This window comes from Geotrypetes seraphini, chromosome 4 (assembly GCF_902459505.1).
Source record: "Geotrypetes seraphini chromosome 4, aGeoSer1.1, whole genome shotgun sequence".
Taxonomy (NCBI): domain Eukaryota; kingdom Metazoa; phylum Chordata; class Amphibia; order Gymnophiona; family Dermophiidae; genus Geotrypetes; species Geotrypetes seraphini.
Window position 1 is genome coordinate 188,091,467 of NC_047087.1, and position 21,541 is coordinate 188,113,007.

Genomic DNA, 21,541 nt, shown 5'->3' on the forward strand with positions numbered 1-21,541 from the left:
GCAAACGATACCAACATTATTATTTATGTGCAGAATAGCATTCCAGTACATGCAATTCTAAGTGCTAATACAATGTTTTGTGCACAAATATAGTGTAGCCATTTTGTTTGTGCTTCTTCTTTGCTTACCCTTGATAACCTATATTTTTTGTGCACAATTTATTTGCATAGTATTTGGTTGCAGCAGCGGATACACCCTCTTTTACGTCTTCGTTAGAGAAGTGCACTGAGCTTTAGCACACAGCTCTGCCACCCAATTTACTATATCAGCCTTTGAGATGGAGAAAGTGCTTGAACTGTCAGTTATACTGAACCATTGATGGTGAATAGAAATAAAAATTTATCCTTTTTTCACTCCTGTATTCTGTTTATGCCATATCCAAATTTTCAGAAAAGGCTACGAAAAAGAATCGAGAACCAAGGCACATTAAAAATATAGGTAGGAATGAAATGTAAGATCCCCTTTACTAGCTGTTGTGAAGAGTCCATTTAGAGGTGATGTTGGTCACACTGGAACACTGGGTGATTAAGTTGCCTCTGGTTTTTGTTTCTCTCCCAGTTTCTCCGGGTGCACTTTCCGTTATCACATGTTCTGCAGGCAGGCACTACTTGTTTTCTATGAGAACGAAAGAGAAGCTGAAGCTTTTTCTTCTTTGCACCCTGAGCTTGTGTAGTGACCTGCTTCTTATACTTCTTCTAGGTGCTGCAGATTGTGCAGATGAGCCTTGTGGTGACATCGTTGTGGAACAGACGGAGAAGGGTTTCCAGTGCACACTACCAGTTCCCAGTCCGCTCTTCAAGTGAGCCCTGCAACTCCAGGGTTAGGGGAAGGTTGGGAACCTTAGCAACAGACTATTTTCAGTCAGTTCCGAAGTTGTGTATTGTTGGTAATTAATAAGTACTCTCACAGCTCTTCAATACAGCTTCAACTGACACCAAACTCAGCTCTATAATGTACTTGAGGGTTTTTGTTTAATTTAAAATGAGTTTTCAAGTGAAATTAGTGGCTGTGAAAGGTGCAGGATTTAGCAGTAGTGAAAGCAAATTTTCTATTTATTAGTAGGAAAAATGCATCAAAAGTGGTAAACATGCAAAATTCTCTCATACTTAGGGCTAGATTCACTAAAGTCAGTGATCATTGCTAAACCATCGCTAAACAATTGCTGCTATCTGACCCGATTCACTAAACGTCCCACTGCGTGTTTTTTCCCTTCAATCTCCCATTTTCCGATCCGGCCATGCAAATTAGTTAAACCCCATGCAAAATAGTCAAGCGATTTATTCACTTACATTGCTTGGCTATTTAGCATCAGGTTTTACTGTGGTTTTAACTGTGGTTCCATAATATGGCTGCACAAAAATTGAAATCATTCCTTTTAAAATTACAACTCGTAGGGCCAGCAAGTAAACTGCAGCCACCCTCCCCCTTTATTTTGAGCTCGCTTGTGCGAAGAGCAAGCACATGCGCAAATTGCATCTACAACCAACAAGGATAATCTGTGCATGCGTCTCTATCGCTCTACGGCAATCCGTGGTATCGCTGTAGGGCGTGCGTCCAATCAGATCATTTGCATGCAGAATCTGTAGTGAATTGGTCGCTCGGCAAAACTTGACCAAGAATCGCCCAACAACGATTCATATCCAGTTTAGTGAATCTAGCCCTTAGTACCAACTGTTTATGTGAACCATAATCCCGCAGTTGATGTAAACAGTCGGGTCTGAGGGGAGGGGCCTTAGGCTCCTCCCCATGCATCACAAGGTGCATTGGGGAGGGAAAGGCCTGTCATTTTCCACATTCAGGTCTCAGAGCTGGAGGAAACATGCTTCCCTACATCTCCCAACATCTACCAAAGGTATCTTGGGGGGGGGGAGGGGGTTGGAGGAGCATCCGGTGGTAGCAGGGAGTGGGCATCCATCCTTCCTTATTTTTTCAGGAGGAAGGGGGGAGGGGGAAATGGTAGGGGGGGGGGTCGGTGGCTTGGGGGTCCAGGACTGTGTGGGGGCATGGTGCAGGGGTACTTGGCCAGGCAGGAGGGAGTAGGCGTTCCTCCTACCATTTTCGCTGGTGTTGGGGAGGGTTATCAGCGCGGGGGGCTTTTTTCTTCTTTGTTTTTTTTTTAATAGAGCAGATTGTGCATGTGTAACACACGCACAGTATCTTGCCAATAAAAAAAAAAGAAGCCTTAACAGTGACAGGATCCCCTGTCACTGCTGTTAGGGATAAGCACATGTGTCAGTTGCTCACTGAACGTTTGATCTGTTGGGTTTGCATGCAAATGATTTGCACCTCCGTGCAAACCATTTGCATGTAAACTTGGTAGCGCATCGATCACTCTTCCACAATTGGCCAGAAAATTGGCCAACAGTGATCCGGTCGGTATTACCGACTGACTTTAGTGCATCTAGTGCTTCTAGCCCTAAGTCTGCATAGGATGAGGAAGTGACCTGTTGCCCACTCCCTCCCACTGTCATGCAACTCCCCCCCAACACTTCCCCCCTGGGCTTCTGATAACCTGCTCCCCATTCCCCCTTACCTTGTTTATGATGGATGACCGGAGGGATGCCTACTCCCTCCGGCCAGCAGGTCTGCCTCTTCAAAATGGCGTGCCCTCCCTGGTGCATCCTGGGATGTGCCAGGGAGGGGCCTAAAGGTCTTATTGGCCCAGGTTGTTTTAAGGCCCCTCTTGGCAGAGGTTGTCGGAGGCATGTGGGGTGTATCGATGGGGTTGTGTGGTGGCAGAAGGTATTGGATATTTCTCCCACTACCAGAGGGGCATTGCTTGAGGGGGCATGAGGGAGTGGGCATCTCTCCCGCTGCCGGGGGTGTCATGGGAGGTGTTGATTGGCGGCGGGAGAGAGTGGCGGTTGAGGGGGGTTGCTTGACTGCAGCAAAATTTTCTGACAGGTCTGAGCTGTCATCTTACAGCGCTCAGACACTAATCAGAAAGTAAGGTAATGACAGCTCAGACCTGTGGGCAAATTTTGGCCGCATATGTGGCACAACGAGATTAGAGAATCACTCGGTGATTACAGAGAATTGCTCAGAGTGCTCATTTTAATATTAATGACCTCGCTGTACTGCATTTGCATGGTAGTATCGGAGACTGCAAGAAAGCTTGGAAAAGACCACGGTAAGCCGTTTTAATAATCCGCCGCTAAAATACATGCATGCTAAACTGTCTGGAACCGATTTAGTGAGTATGTTAAAGGCAGATTTTAGTTTTGAAAATCTGCCCCATAGTTCCTTATGTTTATGTAGGGACTCTCCCAAAAGTTGTTCCAAGTATATCTGTCTCCTCCCAAAATATCATTTTTTGGGGCCTGTGAATATATGTCCTTTCAGGTTCTCCAGGCGTCACACAATTACTCTCCTTATCTGGCCAGATTTTATGTACCTATCTGGGACATATCACTTTATTTTTAGCAGTAAATGTGCAGTAACTACCTCCTTGTTAAATGTAAGGGGCTGCCTGTTATTCCTGCATTTTGTACTACCAAGTTAATGTGGGCATTAGCACAAACTGTCAATGTAATTTTCATGTTAATGTTGTAATGCACGTTACTAAATGGGTCTCTAAATGTTTGTTTTATTTTCTCTGAAGTTTTGTTCAAAAGAGGAGGCAAGTGTATGATTACAGTTTCTGGAACTATCCCTCTTATTCCTGTCAAAATGTTTTTCTTCTTTCTCAAAGGTACATAATTGGCAAAAAAGGAGAAACCAGAAGGAGGCTAGAATCAGAAACGAGGACCTCCATTAGCATTCCAAAACCTGGGATGGAGGGAGATATTGGTAAGGTCCAATACATTACATTACATTACATTAGTGATTTCTATTCCGCCATTACCTTGCGGTTCAAGGCGGATTACATTCAAACTAAAAACAGGAATTACATACAAATTAAAAGGAATAGAATAAGCGATGACATATAATTTTTTAAGGTAATAAACATTGGATAAAGAGTTACCAAAGGGAAGTGGAGGTCTTTAGGAGGTAAGAATATGGTGAAATTATGGGTTTTAGATAACATTTGATAGATAAAAGTGTTGTTAAGAGTAAGAGATTTTAAGAGTTGGTGTGGTTAGGACTGTTTCAGGGCTTTCTTGAAGAGTATAGTTTTTATTTCTTTTCTGAAAATCTTGTAGTCTGGGGTGGTTAACAGTAGGTTGGAGATTTGGTTATCCAGTTTTGCAGCTCGAGTGGCTAGGAGGCCGTCGTATTGTTTTGACCGTTTTACTTCCTTGATCGGGGGAGGTGTGAAAGGGGAGTGCGTTTTTCTATGTCTGGTTGAGGTTGCTTGAATGAAGCGATTGTTTAGGTAGGCTGGGCTGTTTCCATTTAGGGTTTTGAATATCATGCAGTAGAATTTAAATAGTATTCTTTCTTGGATTGGTAGCCAGTGTGAGTTGATGTAAGCCTCTGTGATATGATCATGTTTCCTCAGTGAGTAGATGAGTCTCAGAGCAGTATTTTGGATTGTTTGTAGTTGCTTGGTCATTGTGGCAGGGCAGGGGAGGTAGAGGATGTTGCAGTAGTCTAGCAAGCCTAGGATTAGGGATTGCACTATGAGCTGGAATTGTATTCTTTCAAAGAATTTCCGGACTTGTCTCAGGTTTCTCATTATTGCAAAGGATTTTTGTATGGTTTTATTTATTTGCAGTTGCATAGTGCAGCATCTGTCTATTGTCACTCCTAGTAGTTTTATGGTGGTTTGGATTGGATAGTTGATTGAGTTAAGTTCTAAATTGGTTATAGTTGGGATTTTGTCATTTTCGAGGAGGATGAATTTAGTTTTATCTGGGTTGAGTTTTAGTTTGTGTTCTTTCATCCAGGTTGTAACTGTTTCTATTGTTTGGTGTATTATGTTTGTCATGGTGGTCTTTGGCTGATCATATGGTATGAGGATGGTGATGTCATCCGCATAACTATAGGTGGTAATGTCTAGGTTATCCAGGTATGCTCTGAGAGAGGCAGTGTATAGGTTGAAGAGCGTAGGGGATAGTGGGGATCCCTGTGGTACGCCGCAGGGGTTTGACCAAGGATCTGATTTTTCTTTGTTTGATTTTACTCTGTAGGTTCTGGATTTTAGGAAGCCTTCAAACCAAAAATATACTGTATCTGAGATACCTATTGCATCCAAGATTTGGAGAAGGATGTTATGATCAACTAGGTCGAATGCTGCAGTCAGGTCCAGTTGTATGAGAAGCATTTTTTTTCCTGTGCTGAGGTGTTGTCTGGCTGTGTCCATAAGGGAGCCCAGGAGTGTCTCTGTGCTGAAGTTGGTTCTGAATCCTGATTGCATGGGGTGGAGTAGGTTATGGTCATCTAGATAGTTTGTGAGGAGTTTGGCTACTAGGCCTTCTGTGATTTTGACATATAGCGGTATAGAGGCAATGGGTCTGAAGTTGGATGGTTGGTCCGTTGGTCCTTTTGGGTCTTTTTGAATTGGGGTGATGATAATTTCGCTGAGGTCAGTAGGGAAAAAGCCATCTGTGAGTGTTGTTTGTATCCATTGCAGAAGTAGAGTACGGAATTTTACACTGGAGGTGGTAAGGAGATATGCTGGGCAGTGGTTGAGGTCACAGGAGGCGTGGCTGTATTTTTTGTAGAGTTTATTGAATTCGGACCATTGTATGTTGGAGAATTGAGACCATGTTCTGTCCGCTGCAGTAGATTCTTTATCCGTGGGTTGAGTTGTGATTTCGTTTAGGTGGGATGGGGTAAAGTTGAGGGTGGTTCTGGCGTTAGTGATTTTGTTCTTGAAATAGTCTGCTAGGAGGGTGGCTGAGGGGGTTGGGTTGTTGTTAGTGGTCGTGTAGGGTTTGGTGTCAGTTAGGTCTTTTAATATTTTGAATAGTTTTTTGGTATCTTGGGTTTCTGTGCCTATAAGGTTTGTGTAGTGAGTTTTTCTCTTGTCTTTTAGTAGGATTTTATATTGTTTGTTAATTTTTTTCCAGGCGGTTTTCGTTTGATCTAGGTTTGTTTTTCTCCATTTTCTTTCTAATCTTCTGCATTGTCTTTTAAGTTGGAGTAGATCGTTGTCAAACCATTGGTCTGATCTTCTACTGGTTCTAGTTTTGGTTTGTAGTGGGGCTAGTTCGTCCTGGATGTTGGTGGCTAGAATATTCCAGTGAGAGATGAAGTCTTTTGGGTCGCAGTCCTGGAGTGTTTCATCTATTTTTTTCCAGAATACAGTTGGCTCGATATGTTTGCGTGAGGTGTATGTTATTTTTTGGGATTTAGGTGTGGTTTTGTTCTTGGTCCAGTTAATGCTGAAATTGTAAGTGTAGTGGTCTGACCAGAGGGATGGGGACCAGGTTCCATTGGGTGTTTGAATTACTGGGGTGGTTGTTTGGTGGGTCATGAAGGCTGCAATGTCAAGTTGATGTCCTTTTTCATGAGTGGTTTATGGGTCTAGGATTTGGAAGGATAAGGCTTTGAGAAATGCTAGTCAAATTCTGCCACTGTTAGGCAGATCTTGCTGTGTTCGTCTAACCCAGTGGTTCCCAAACCCTGTCCTGGGGGACCCCCAGCCAGTCGGGTTTTCAAGATATCCCTAATGAATATGCATGAGAGAGATTTGCATATAATGGAAGCAACAGGTATGCAAATCTCTCTCATGCATATTCATTAGGGATATCTTGAAAACCCGACTGGCTGGGGGTCCCCCAGGACAGGGTTTGGGAACCACTGGTCTAACCTAAGGGTCTCTCTTGTTTACTGCAGTGATTACAGGACAACAGCACAGTGGTGTGATTTCAGCTCGCACCCGAATTGAGGTACTGGTAGAGACATTTCGGAAAAAGCAACCTTTCACACACTTCCTGTCCTTTCCACTGAATCAGCCAGAGATCCAGGAGCACTTCCTGCAGTTCAAAGAAGATGTGCTGGAGCAATGCTCAAAGGTAAGATGATTGAAGTGCAAATGTTTAAACACAGTTCCTACCACAGAACAACAGTGAGGAGGCTACACTTGTGTTATCTAAGAAAGGTTTGTATTATATGGCTGTGCCAGGCCTAGATTCACTAAGAGAGTCAGTAAGACCATGTGGGTCTGCACCGATCTATGTTTTGGCCGATTCAGAAAGCTATTGAAGCACTAAAACTTTTACATGCAAATTATTCACGTGGATCTTAATCGTAATCCCCAATTCTGCCAGCAGGGGAAGCCTGAACAGCTGAGAGGCAGGGGAAGCCCCAAAAGTAGCTTCCTGCCACTCAACTGTTAAGGACAGGAACCCTTTTTTTTAATAGGCACAGATGCTGTGCGTGTTGCACACGCACATTATCTGCCTCATTAAAAAAGAAAAAAAAACGGCACTGGGAAGACCCCCCCCCCACGATAGCGACAAATGGCAGGAGGGATGGAGTTTATATTGTGTACAGTGTGTTAATACATAGCTCCCACAGCTCAGCTCTTTGCTGGAATCACAATTCTACTGCATTTTTCTTGTAGTTTTATTAACAATATTTTTGTGGGATCATTACCCCATTCCACCCCCCTGTTTACTCACCTACCATTCCATCTCTCTGTCCCTGTGTCATCTTCACTCTCCTTTCCAGTTCAAAACATGACATTTTCTCCTGGTGGCAAAAGAGGAGGATGCAACCCAAGGTGCTATCATTCTCCTTCTTATGTTGGTCCAGATTAGCAGCTGTAGAATTGAAAAGGAAGGGGAGAGAAAGATGTGAGGGGATCAGGTGGAAGAATGGGGAAGAACATGTGTACTATCATGAGAAAAAAATTTCCAGGAAAAGTAACTACTTATTTATACCTGCTGTTTGGTGCACTTAGTTTTTCCTAGAAAACTTTATGGTCATATTTTAGAATAGTGCCATGATGGTCTGACGGCAGCCGGTGTTGTGTGTTTTTACACTTGAACACTAATGGTTGTGGGTCTGGCATTATTTAATTTAATTTATTAACATTGTGATATCAATGTAGTTATGTAGTTACATATTTTAGTATTTCCAATCAATCACAGCTCTTAATGTAACTAATTAGTTTACTTATATAACTTAATAATAAAGTGCTCAGACCATATAACCTTTAGTTTGGTGATAACACCTAACTGTGGTTATTGTAGGGACCATCATTGCCTTTACTGTCCCTAACCCAACCCTTAGATAACTGGAAAATGATGAAACCACTTATCTGGAATCTCTGACGAGTTGGGAGTTCAATAACCACAGCTGCAAACGTGCCAGTGCCAGTGCTCAACAGTGCTTAAACTTAAATCCCCATAATGAAATCCATGGCCCCCTGACTCGAGTTTCGGCTCTTCATCAGGAGGGGTCACTGTTAAAATAAATTAAACATTTAAAGTTTTTAAAACCTATCATATCATCTCCTATTCTAACTTTATTTTCGTTATCACTCTTATATTGTTTATCTCTTTACTAAATCTTTAATGACTAACTGCTAAAAATACTTAATCTCATACCTTATATCGGCAACAGACACCCGGAAGGCAACTTCGATAAAGGGGCCATGGATTTCATCATGGAAGCAGGGACTCTATATCATTTAATTTACTTTTGTCCCTGTATCATGGCCTTTTGGAAATCAATTTGGTCTCAAATTAACTATTTATTAGAAAACCATATAGCTTTATCATATGATACAATTCTATTTGGAACATCAATGAGAATAAAAAGTCAAATTTCATCAAACAATAATAAACTTTTATTTATTTATTTATTTTTAATTCTTTATTCATTTTAAAACTTTCATCAAGTGTACAAAGATTGCAACTCAATAATATATATTTAAACACTTGTACATCTTATCATTATATCTTATAATTGGAAATATAGCCCTCCCTCTCCCATACCTGAAATCCCTCTAGTAATTTTTATTTTTCATAGAATAGAAACCCTCCCCCTCCCCACCCTTATCTTACATATTAAATATAGAAATATTAGAAAAATGGCATCAATCATGACAAAAGGACGTTAATGGTTCCCAAATTTTAATAAAGTTTTTATAATTTCCATTTTGCACCGCTATAGATCTTTCCATTCTGTATATGTGACAAACTGAATTCCACCAGAATTTGAAATTAAGCCTACTATGATCTTTCCAGTTATTAGTAATATGTTGAATGGCTACTCTGGTCAAAATCAATAAAAGTTTGTTATTACACATTGATATCTGACTCTTTTTTCTCATAGACATACCAAAAAGTACAGTATCATAAGTTAATGCTACGTGATTTTCTAATAAACAATTTATTTGATCCCAGATTAAATTCCAAAAGGCTAAGATATGGGGACAATAAAACAAAAGATGATCTAAAGTCCCTATATCCAGATTACAATGCCAGCATTTTTTTCTTTTCTGCTCTCAAAACGCTAATGTGTCTGCTCGACTTAGTGGAGTGGTTATTTTTGTATTTTTGCACATGTATCTGCAGTTTTTGTAACACTATACAGAGCGTTGTCCTGTGTGTTATTAAGACAGGAAAGTTTTTTATGCCTGTGATGTCAGCTGAGCAGAGCCCGAATACAATTGGCTCACGAGTACTGAGGCTTTTTCTTTCCTGCTCTCAAAACGCTAATGTGACTGCTCGACTTAGTGGAGTGGTTATTTTTGCACATGTATCTGCAGTTTTTGTAACACTATACAGAGCATTGTCCTGTGCGTTATTAAGACAGGAAAGTTTTTTATGCCTATGATGTCAGCTTTACAGAGCCCGAATACAATTAGCTCACGAGTACTGAGGCTTTTTCTTTCCTGCTCTCAAAATGCTAATGTGATTGCTCGACTTAGTGGGGGGCGTGGCTTGGAGGCACGCGCGGATGATCGGGTGAGGAAGGAGCTCCCGATATAAACAGACATTATATCAAATAAACTATTGTCGGAAAAATAGAAAGTTTTGAAATTTTTCAAATTAGTAAGTCAGAATGGCCTCCGGGAAACAAACAAAAAATGACGCAGCAATAACAAACGCTGGCAGCATAAAGCGATCGAAACCGGAGCCGGTGACACCGTCAAAAACTCTGTTGCCAAAGGATAGCAAATGGGAAGAGGAAATGTTTAAAGAAATTAAAGCCATAAAAGAAATCGTCTTGTCAAACTCAAAAAAGCTGAACGAATTACAAGATGAAGTATCCACATTAAATAGAAGAACGGAGGTCTTAGAAAATAAAGTTAACCAACTGGAAAAGAATGTTGAAGGGTTTGAATTTTTAAAGAAGAAAATTAAAGAGGACGGAGAGAAAATAGACTTACTGACTAGAGAGCTGGAGGACTGCTCGAACAGGATGAGGAGGTCGAATTTGAGAGTGATAGGGATACCGGAAGGGGTGGAGAAAGGGAACATGATATCCTTCTTAGAAAACTTCATTATAAAAGTCCTGCCATTTAAAGCAAAACACCCTATTGAAATAGAAAGGGCACACAGAGTCCCAACCAGAAGACCTGACAAATTTGTTGGACCTAGACCGATAATTTTTAAGGTGTTAGGATTTCAGCATGCCCTAGAAATTATTAGACTAGCAAAAGAAAATCAAAATCTGCGCTGTCAAGATGCCAAGATTCACATAGTCCCAGATTTTGCAAGATCCACAGCACAGAGGAGAAAGCAGTTTTTAGATCTGCGTCCATCACTCAGAGAAATTGGAGCTAAATATGGATTGTTGTATCCAGCAGTTATGAAAGTTACAATGGGCAATAAAACATTCAGCTTTGATAACCCTGAGAAGCTTAAAGAATTTTTAAATCAAAGAGAGCAGCCTATGAATGAATGAGCGGTTTATTGCAGATGTTTTAAATATATATCTATATATATTTTAGTATATATGCTATATAGTATATTTAATATAAAGAATTGTTTTATATTTCTAAAGTTTATTTTAATATGTAACGGTAAAAGAATCTTCTCAGTTTACAGTGAGGATTTGAATTGCATTCTGAGTTCTATAAACATTACAAATGCATGAGGTAATATATTGTACTGAACATTCCTCTCTGGAAGATCTACAGCATGCAAAATACTCTTATCTGCCTTTCCTTATTGCAGTAAGATTTTAACAAAGGTATGTTTTTCTTTTGGACTGCCTAGTCAAATACTGCAGGAGTATCTTTTAATTATTAGCTGCAGAAAGCATGCAATATATATTTCTATATGTAATGTGCTGGGCTATGGGATATGCCTTTTACATAAACTGATAAAAATGGATCCTGTGTACAAGATACCACATTTTGGACCTTTTTAAGACTCAAAGAAGAATTTGTGATACCAGATTTTTTTTTTTTTCCACAACAACTGAACTTATAGAAGGTGAAGGATAATTCTAAACAAGTATGTAACTGTGAATAATTCTACAGGAGGATATAACAGGATTGTGGTGGAACATTATGCACACTACATTGCCAAGTTGTATGATTGCTTGTATATCAAAGTGCATAGGGGATATGCCATTCATACTAAGACTTTTGAACTGAGGAGTTCACCTTTCTGTTCAAGATAGAAGGAGACTGATTTCCAGATGTGATGATGGCAAGGTGAGCTGAGAATGTTTGCTCAGAAAAGACAGCAGCATCGAAATTGGAATTCTTGGAAATATTTGTTTATTGATTTGACTCTTCAGCGCAGACATCATCTTCAGACTGAACAGTGGTTCTTGTACAAGGGAAGGACATATATAATTGATTGGCATATGACATGCTTAGTGCATATTAGGAGATGATTTACATTCCTTGTGTCTCATTGCTCATCCCTTATGGCTCCTGAAATTCTAATTTTAATATATTATCGAAATATGACTAAGAAGATAGAAGAAGAGAGAAGAAAGAAGAAGTGGAATATTGAGTTTTATGACTCCATTTCTGTTTATAACTATGAATCCCTGATAAATTGGATGATTAAATTTGTGCGCAAGGAATATGACTCATTAGGAACTTTCACTGAGGAATTTTCTTTCAAAAATGATCTTATCCTTGATCTAGTGCTGAACTCATTCTGCATAAGAATTAATCTTTCATATATTTAATTTAAATTTTAACTTGCTTTTCATTGAATCTCATTGATAGGTATAGAGTATATTTTCTTTAGGGAATATTTAATTCTAATATGAATCAAATTAATATGACCTTTGTGATGGAAATTTTATTAATTATCATCTGCACACTTTTAAAAGGGATAGTTACTGTGCACATATGAGAAGAAGCGATTTGATATCATTATTAGTAACTTATAGATTTACAATTTGTCTCCTTTTATACATATTAATATTATATGACAAAGGATATTAAAAATAATTAGCTATTTGATTATTCAAGCAAGATAGTTTTAAAATTATCTTCATATTAGATCAATTAGATTTATATAGATCAGGAATTTGGTCATTAAAGTTTTTGATGGGTATTTAAGGATTGGATTCTAATAATAATAAGAGAATTATATAAAAAGATTAATATATTATAATATTGTGTTAATATTGTGGTCTGTTGGGAAATTTTCTGGACTCATCTGTACTTATATGTGTGGTTCCAAGTTATCTATGTCATTATTTAGGGGGGGGGATGGGTGGGATTGGGATTAGCAAGGGGAATGATAATAATTGGGGGAAGTGTTTTATTTTAAAGAAGAGGGTTTGGAAAATGGCATCTAATCTTGGCTTATTTTGTTATTCATTCTTTACATTTGAGAAGAGATTTTTGATAATTATTAAATATAATGGAGACTAAAATTTTTTCCCTTAACGTTAATGGTCTCAATCATCCAGTAAAAAGGAAAAAAAATGCTTACTTTCTTGAAAAAACAGAAAGCTGATATATACTTCATCCAAGAGACGCATCTTTCAGATATTGAATCAAAAAGACTCGAAGGCGAATGGGTAAAGCACTGTTTTTTCGCCCCTGCAGTTAAAAAAAAGCGGGGGTTGCTATTTTAATAAGTAATAAATGTTCAGCTTCATTTAAAATGTTGGAGTTTGATCCCTTAGGAAGATGGATTAAGGTGGAAATGAGAATGGGAAATAATACCTTGACTTTGATTAATGTGTACGCCCCTAATTCGAATCAAAATGATTATTTTAAATCTTTACAACAATTAATACTCCCACTGGCTGCTTCTAATTTAGTTGTAGCTGGAGATTTCAATGCTGTAATGGATCCTTTTATGGATAAAAAACCAAGTAAAAATATAAAATCTTTAGGGTTAGAAAATCTGGTAAATTCTTGTGATTTAAAAGATATATGGCGTATTCTTCATTTTAATGATCTGGAATTTTCTTTTTTTTCACAAGTTCATAAATCTTTTTCAAGAATTGATTATGTTTTGGTTTCAAATTCAATGGTAAAACAGGTGTTACAAGCTTCCATTGATCCAATTATTTTGTCAGATCATGGAGGGGTATGGATTAAATGTAGTTTAGATAAACAGGAAATAAATAGATCAGTTTGGAGATTTGATAATACACTGATTGCAGATTCAGTTTTTCTTGAAGAATTTAAGGCGAAGATATTTGAATTTTTCCAAATTAATAATACAGTGGATATTAACACTGAAATATTGTGGGATGCTTTTAAAGCTACTATGAGAGGTCATATTAAATCTTATTCGGCACATACTAGGAAACTATTGGTTAAACAATTCACTGATCTGGAAAATGAAATTAAATTTCTAGAATCTAAATTAGTTAGCAATTGGCAGAAAGATACTTTACAAGAACTCTTAAAAGTAAAAGGGAAATATAATGAGATTTCTTCAAGATTGGCGAGGAAAGATTTGTTTTCCCAGCAAACTTTGTATTATGGAAGTTCCAATAAGGCAGGAAGATTACTTGCAAATTATCTTAAAGCAAAAAAAAGAAAAGTAAAAATAATAGCAATTAAAGATAGTAGTAGAAATTTGCATACTCAGATTAATGATATTTTAAGTCAATTTCTTAATTTTTATAAAGATTGTCTATGCTGATAAACTTCAAAGTGGTGTGGAATTTTTAAATTTATTAGTGGGTCCAAAACTTCCTGATCATATAAAAAGAAGATTAGATGAGCCTATATCATTAAAAGAAGTGGAAACTGCATTGAAGTCTCTTAGAGTTGGATCCGCTCCAGGTGGGGATGGTTTTACAGTAGAATTTTATAAAACATTTCAAAATTCGTTACTCCCTCATTTATTAAATTTATATCAATTTCAACTAAATAAAAGTTGTATTACAGGTACTATGGCAGAGTCTTTAACTATTGTTTTACCTAAGCCAAATAGAGATCCTACTTTGGTATCAAACTATAGGCCGATATCTTTAATTAATGTGGATGGAAAGTTACTGGCTAAAACTTTGGCTATGAGATTGGCTAAGGCTCTCCCTTATATAATTGATGTACATCAAACTGGATTCATTGCGAATAGACATTCTTCTAGTAACACAAGATTGACATTCCACACTTTAAATTTAACTAAAAATATGAATGAACCGGCTTTTGCCATATCTTTAGATGCAGAAAAAGCATTTGACAGAGTGGAATGGGATTTCATATCAAGCTTTGGAATGGTTTGGTATAGGTTCAGGATTTATTCAAATGGTTCAGACTTTGTATAGCTCCCCTATGGCAAGATTATATATCAATAATAAAATGTCAGATCGTTTTCATTTACATAGGGGAGTTAGACAGGGTTGTCCCCTAATAATAAACTTTTATTAATAATGACTGGAGTCGCCATTCAACATATCACTAGAAATTGGAAAAATTACACTGGACTAAACTACACCTGGTGGAATTCGTTGTGCCATATATATAAAATGGAAAGAGTAATTGCCATACAAAAAGGGATTTATAATACTTTTAAAAAGATTTGGGGGCCATTGATAACTTATTGTAATGATTAGACGCCTTTTTACACTGAAAGTATAATTATAATTATGGGAAGGGGGGTGGTTTATAGTTATACTATAGGTTCTATCAATATTTATGAATACAATACATGTATGTTATTTTTGATTATAATATTGTGAAAAGGGTGGGTGGGGGAGGGAGATATTTTTATGTATTTATGAAGATATATGGAAAATTTTCAAGTAATGTATATGATTCAATTGATATAATATGGTGTACTTGATGAGAGATAGAAAAATGAATAAAAATTTGGAAAAAAAAATAAAGGAGCTTGCACTCGCAATGAGGATCTGACCCCTCCTCTCCACCTTGAATGACATTTTTCCTGTCCTGAAGAACAGCTAATAACCCAAAGCGGACCCACCCCTGGCTTTCCTGCCAAACTCCCTGGAAATCTAGTGAGTTGGGGTCAATGGCAATCCTCAATTACCCTTGCCTCTTTCAACACTGGGTTTAAAATGGCATTGGCAACTCCTAGTTGTAACCTTGTGTTGCTACCTTTTATCCCAGGACAGGCAAGCAGCAAATCTCACCTGCTGGTACGGACAGTGCTAAAATGTACTGTCACTTTTAAATTCTATAGAAGTCTTGAACCTGTCTGTACCATGCATGGACGAGTGCCTTCCCAACCAGATGTCGTCTCATGGGACCATTAGTTCTTCATTTTCCACGGAGCAAAGAAGACGTGTTATTGGAATTTTTCCATTCTTGCTATTTTTTCTCTTTGTTCCTTCCTGGTGTATTTTGTTACTTTGTTTCTTCATTTCCTTTATTTTCATTTGTAGTAATTTATTTCTCTTTGGGAGATTTTTCTTTTCCATTTTTCAGACCTTTGGTCCTCCTTCAATACAGTTTTGTGGCTGAAGACATCAACTCTTTTTTGGTCACTAATTTATTCGACCCTTGGAGAAAAATTGAATCCTTTAATCTAGCATCAGCCATTTTTCCTTCAATGTCCAAGCCTTCAAGCGGCTTCAAGAGATGTTCTCGGTGCAACAGGGCCATATTAGCCACTGATCCACACAACTAGTGTATTCAGTGCCTTGGTCTTGAGCACCGAGTTGACTCTTGTCCTTGCTGCTCAAAGCTACAAAAACGCTCTTTGAAGGTTCGATGTCTACAGAAGGAAAAACTTTTTGGATCTCAATATCCATCAAAGATGGACACTGCATCCAATGTGGAGAAAGCTGTGCCAACATTGACACTGCCACCAACGCATCATTCGACATCGCCTTCCTCGGTACCAGCACCAACACCAACACCATCTGGTAAACAGGCTAAGAAGCATTCCCATGCCTCACCTTCTTAACTTACATCGTCGGCATCTTCAGCATCAAGTAAGTCGATGCATGTCAAAAGACGTCAGCAGTCTCACTCTCCATCTCTACAGGAAGGGTCTCCTCTGAGGTGTGCTTCTACATCAATGTCACCAACGCCTTGACACCCTGTACCACCAATGGTACCATTAACTCCCTCGGTTCCACAACTTGTTATCTGGGATCAACTAGGCAAGCTACGTAAGGAGTTAACAGCTATGCTTCAAACTCATTCAACACCAGCTGCTACACCGACTCCTCTGGTACTGGACTAGCGCAAGCAAGGCTCTATGAGGCCTCATGGTACTAAATCTAAGTCTCCTCCTCAACGCAAATCCAGGTCCCGTCATTGGAGCACCTCTTCCTCATCGCCATCGGCCCCTCACTTGACTTCGGTTACCTCAGTACCGGCACTAGCTGGTAAACAGGCTAAGAAGCACATATGTTGCCGGCATCTCCAGTATCGAGTAAGTTGATGCATGCCAAACGATGTCGTCGTCCGTCTTGCTCACCATCTGCGCAGGTGTTGTCCTCTCTAAGGCATACCTCCACATCGAGGTTACCAACGCCTCGACACCCTACAGCACCAACGGTACCAATGACATCCTCTGTACCGCAGCCATCCATTTAGGACAAACTATGCAAGCTGCTTCATAAGGAATTAGCAGCCATGCTTCAAAACCAATCAGCACAAGCTGTTGCTTCAGCAAAGCTCTTTCAGGCCTCATGGTACTAAATCAAAGTCTCTTCGATGCAATTCCAAGTCCCAGTGCTGGAACACCTCCTCATCATCGACATTGGACCAACATCAGTGGTAGTTTCTGGTGTTTTGGAGGGATTGGGTGTGGGGAAGTTGGGGACCTGGGCATGGGGAAGTGGGTGGGGGGAGCGAGGGGAGTTTGGACTTGTGTGGGACAAGTATATTTGCTTTCTGGATGTTTGGCTGCTGGGAGGAGGGCTGGGACTCTCAGTAGGTGTTTTTTGATCTCCTGTTCTTTTGGTATTTCTGGTTCTTTTTTTTTTAGTTCATTAGTTTTTATTGAATATTATAAGAAATTTACAGAAAGCAGTTCAAACACACAAAATCTGAATAAGACACAATGGTGTAGAAAAAGTCTATATCTACAATCATTTACATACAACCAGATTAATAAAAAGAATCCAGGGTATGTGTAACTGCTAATAGAAGATATATGAAAGGCAGAAAAGCAGGAAGAGTGAAATAAGAGAGAGGGAAAGAAAGAGGGAGAAAAAGAAAAAGAGAGAGATAGATAGATAGATAGAGAGGCAGAAGTGTCTACTGGTTAGAATGAACATATGAATCTAAGAATGACCAAGGTGATTTATTTCGCACCATGTTTGTGGAGAGTCGAGAAATCATGTTTTTCTCATATGCATAAGATTCAAATTTGTGATACATGCTCAGAGAGTTCCACCAAAAGGTGTAGTCAAGTAGCGAGGATGATTTCCAATTTTTTAGAATATGCATAAGAGCTGTTACAAACATGGCATCAATGAGTTTAGGTGGGCAGTTTGTTTGTGCGAAACAAGGGTGTTGAGAACGAAGAATTACAATGTCCATGGAAATCTCTTCTGAACATTTAGTAATAGATTTTATAGTGTCCCAAATACGAATCCAGAAGGAGTGAACTATAGTGCAATGAAAAAGCATGTGATCAAGAGTTCCAGACTCTTTCAAACAATTCCAGCAGGTGGAGTCTTGTTTTAGCTTCGCTTTCCACATGCGAAATGGGGTCCATACTGCATTCCACATAACGAAGAACATTGATTGCGAGACTCTGGAAGATAGAAGAGGACGGTTTGTGGAGGACCAGAAAAGTTCCCAATCTATATCAGAAAGCGTAGTCTGCAGAATCGAGTCCCATTGGTTCATTGATTGAGGTGAAAAGGTGAAAGAGTGATCCCTTAGAATACTATAAAAAAGTTTTTTTTTGTTTTTTTTTTGAACGCCACTTAAGCGGGGCTTGCGCTTTGTGATCTGGAATGTGTCTGGCATTGGCTCCCTGATTAAAAGGACTAAGATCCTACAGTGTTTAGCTCGTCACCAGGCTGACATCGTGGGATTACATGAGACTAAACTTAATGAGAAATAACATAGTAAATTGCGACAGTCTTGGGTAGTTCAATGTTATTCTGCCTCTTCTCCTAAGGCTAAGGCGGGGATGGCCTTATTGATCCATAAATAGGTGCCCTTTCAAATGTCCGGGGTTATTTCAGATCCGGAGGGCCACTATGTAATTGTTCAGGGCACCCTGCATCAACAGCCTATTCTTTTGATGTCAGTGTATGCTCCCAATAGTGCCCAAAGATCCTTTTACAAAAAGCTTCTGAGGGTCTTAATGTTGATGCCCCATATCCCTGTAGACCATAGAATTTTTATGGGGGATTTTAATTCCATCTTAGATTCTGCCTTGGATTCCACTAGAGGGTCCTCTCATTCCTCTGGGAGGTCTGACAATGGGTTGAATGGCTGGGTGAATGCCTTAGATCTGGTAGATGTTTGGAGAACACTACATCCTAGAGAGAGGAATTATACTCGTACTTCTAAAGTTCATGATTCCTCCTTCAGAATTGATTATATCTTTCACGATCCTCCTTTTCTGCAGTAAATGGGGCTGAGATAGGGGTATTGGCTATTTCTGATCACATTCTAGTGTGGAAGGATGTGAGTTTTGCGGATGGTCCTCCGGGGGGAGGTAGGCGCTGGCGCTTTCCGGTGGCTCTCTATTCTGACCCAGATTTCAAACTGTATTTGGTGCAGCAATGGCAGGATTATGTGGAGTTTAATGGGGTACATGCAAGCGATGGAGTTGTTTTTTTGAGAGGCTGCAAAAGCGGTGTTACGTGGGGCTGTGCTAGCTTATTGTGCTCGCAAGAAGAAAATGCTGACTGCTAAGATTTTGGCCCTTGAACGTAAGGTATGGGAGAGCAGACTCTTAGCTCTTCGTTCTCCCACTCTGCAACATAAACGTGATTTCCATGCGGCTCAGTCATACTTTATTGCACGAAAGAGCTCAAAAATCTCTTTTCTACTACAAATATAGACTCCATTGTTTTGGCAATAGGCCGGGTAGAATGCTGGCTCAGTTGACTAAGGCGTGGAAGGGCTCATCTTCTATTACCTCTCTCCGGGACTCGGGGGGGGGCGATTAGTTACGGCTCGGGGGGGGGCGATTAGTTACGGCTCAGTCCCATTTGGAACAGCTTTTTGTCACCTTTTATAGATCTCTTTACACTGCGGAGGTGGTGAATCAGGAGCCTCTGAATCAAGCTTACTTAGATTCTCTACCTTTGCCAAGCATGAACTTAACTTCTCTTATTACCAGGGAGGAGGTTCTGGTGGTTATTAAAAACTTACCTCTCTGTAAATCTCTGGGTCCGGATGGATTCAGTGGGGAATTTTACCAGCTTTTGCAGGGCTATGTGGCGGATCCTCTGAGGATGTATTATGCGCATGCTGTTGAAGGGGGACATTTCCCAGCATGCTTGAATCAGTCAATTTATTATCCAATTTGCAAGTTCTTCCGGAATTAATCCAGCTACCTCTCCTCCCTTGTAACCCAAAAAAAAAAAAAAACAAAACCAAAACTGTTGTAACTTCACTGGAAATGTCCAATTAGCTCTTTTGTAATCTGCCTTGAACTGCAAGGTATAGGCAGAATAGAAGTCCCTAATGTAATGTAATGATAACTGTATTGCCTAAACCGGGTAAGGATCCTCTCTTGGTGGAGTCCTATCGGCCCATATCTCTTATCAATGTTGATCTCAAAATCTTAGCAAAGATCTTAGCTGATAGGTTGGCCCCAGTTGTCCCCTCTCTGGTGGGGGTGGATCAAGTGGGTTTGGTGAAGTGCTGTCAGGTGGGCCATAATGTTACAAAGCTGTTACTAGCTCTAGCACATTCAGATTCTCGGAGAATGCCTGCGTTGGTTATTAGTTTTGACTCCGAAAAGGCCTTTTGATAGGGTTGAATGGGCCTTCCTGTTTCCTCTTCTACAACGCTATGGGGTGGACGGGTTCTACATGAGAGCACTTCGTACCCTCTACTCTAATCCTGTAGCAGCCGTGTCTGTCAATGGGGCTTCTTCTCCGTTTTTTTCTTTACAGAGGGGCACCCGGCAGGGCTGTCCCCTGTCTCTGTTACTTTATATCTTATTTTTGGAACCCTTATTGATTCAGATTCGTAATCATTCTCTACTCACAGGAGTGGAAGTGGGGGGTTCCTCTTTGCGTTGTATGGCTTTTGCGGACGATATCATGGTTATTCTGACAGATCCGGTACCCAACCTTTCTTTATTATTGGAGTTGTTTTGGACATTTGGGGCACTCTCGGGTCTTAAACTCAATGTCTCTAAGTCAGAAGCGTTGCCTGTACATTTACATATACCTTTCTTATGGTCTGATTTCCCTTTGAAAGAGGCTTCTCAACAAGTGAAATATTTGGGTTCCCATATTCCCTCGTCGCTAGCGCAACTATATGAGATCAATGTAAGGCCCTTGCTCCTATTGAGAGCTTACGTTTATGGGGTTCTCTACTGGTATCCCTTGTGGGTCGCATCTTTCTATACAACATGATGATTGTTCCTCGATGGCTCTATTTGTTACAGAGTTACAGACCCTACCGATTTGGATTCACCGCCTAGATTTGGAGGTGTTATATCGTGTCCTGAGGGTTTTTCTGTGGCATGGGAAGAGATCTCGTTTGTCCTTTTGCGTTCTGATGTTACCAGAGGATCGGGGGGGGGGGGGGGGGGTTGGTTTATTGGATCTCCGAGCTTATAATTTGGCTTGTGGTATGCAACAGGTTCGGGATTGGTGTCTGGAGAGTTCTTCCTTCTTGACCTTTTTGGTGGAGAAGGACTTTTTGTTTCCCGTTTCCGGGTTGTTTTTGTTGCATGCCCCCTCTGCTCAGTTGGCTTCTTCTCAGAGGAGGCACGTGGTTTGGTACCTACATGATGATTATCTGGAAAATGCTTTGTAAACACTTGCATCTCAATTTTAATATTTCTCATATGCTACCTCTCGTGGGGAACTTACATTTTAGTCTAGGAAGCGATAATCAGATTTTTCAGATATGGCATGCCCATGGGGTTCGTAGGGTGGGGGACGTTCTTACTGAACAGGGGACTCTCCTCTCTGCTGCCGAGCTGGTATCCCTATACACGTTAGATCGGGTGCATGCTTATGGATATCTACAACTTCGCCATTATATTCTTAGCCTTGATAGGACATACTTAAGCTCTTCGAAAGCACAGAGTCTGGGCCAGAGTTTGGCTTTGTGGGAGGACTATGCACCACGTCGTTGCTTCTTTGTCACTGCCTTGCAGTTTCAGGTGTCGACTGAGCGGGTCGACTTGTT

General features: G+C 39.9%; 1 protein-coding gene across 6 annotated transcripts in view; it reads left to right on the forward strand.

The window, feature by feature from the left end:
• The window catches only part of ASCC1 (activating signal cointegrator 1 complex subunit 1), a 155,807-nt gene that overhangs the window by 14,326 nt on the left and 119,940 nt on the right, over window positions 1-21,541 (forward strand). For 4 of the 6 annotated variants that reach the window (XM_033942359.1, XM_033942356.1, XM_033942358.1 and 1 more), the window contains exons 3-6: window positions 391-438; window positions 700-799; window positions 3,692-3,789; window positions 6,724-6,902. In XM_033942359.1, the coding sequence (XP_033798250.1) occupies window positions 391-438; window positions 700-799; window positions 3,692-3,789; window positions 6,724-6,902 (425 nt within the window). The remainder of the gene's footprint in view (window positions 1-390; window positions 439-699; window positions 800-3,691; window positions 3,790-6,723; window positions 6,903-21,541) is intronic. The other 2 variants (XM_033942360.1, XM_033942355.1) reach the window with 1 other exon arrangement.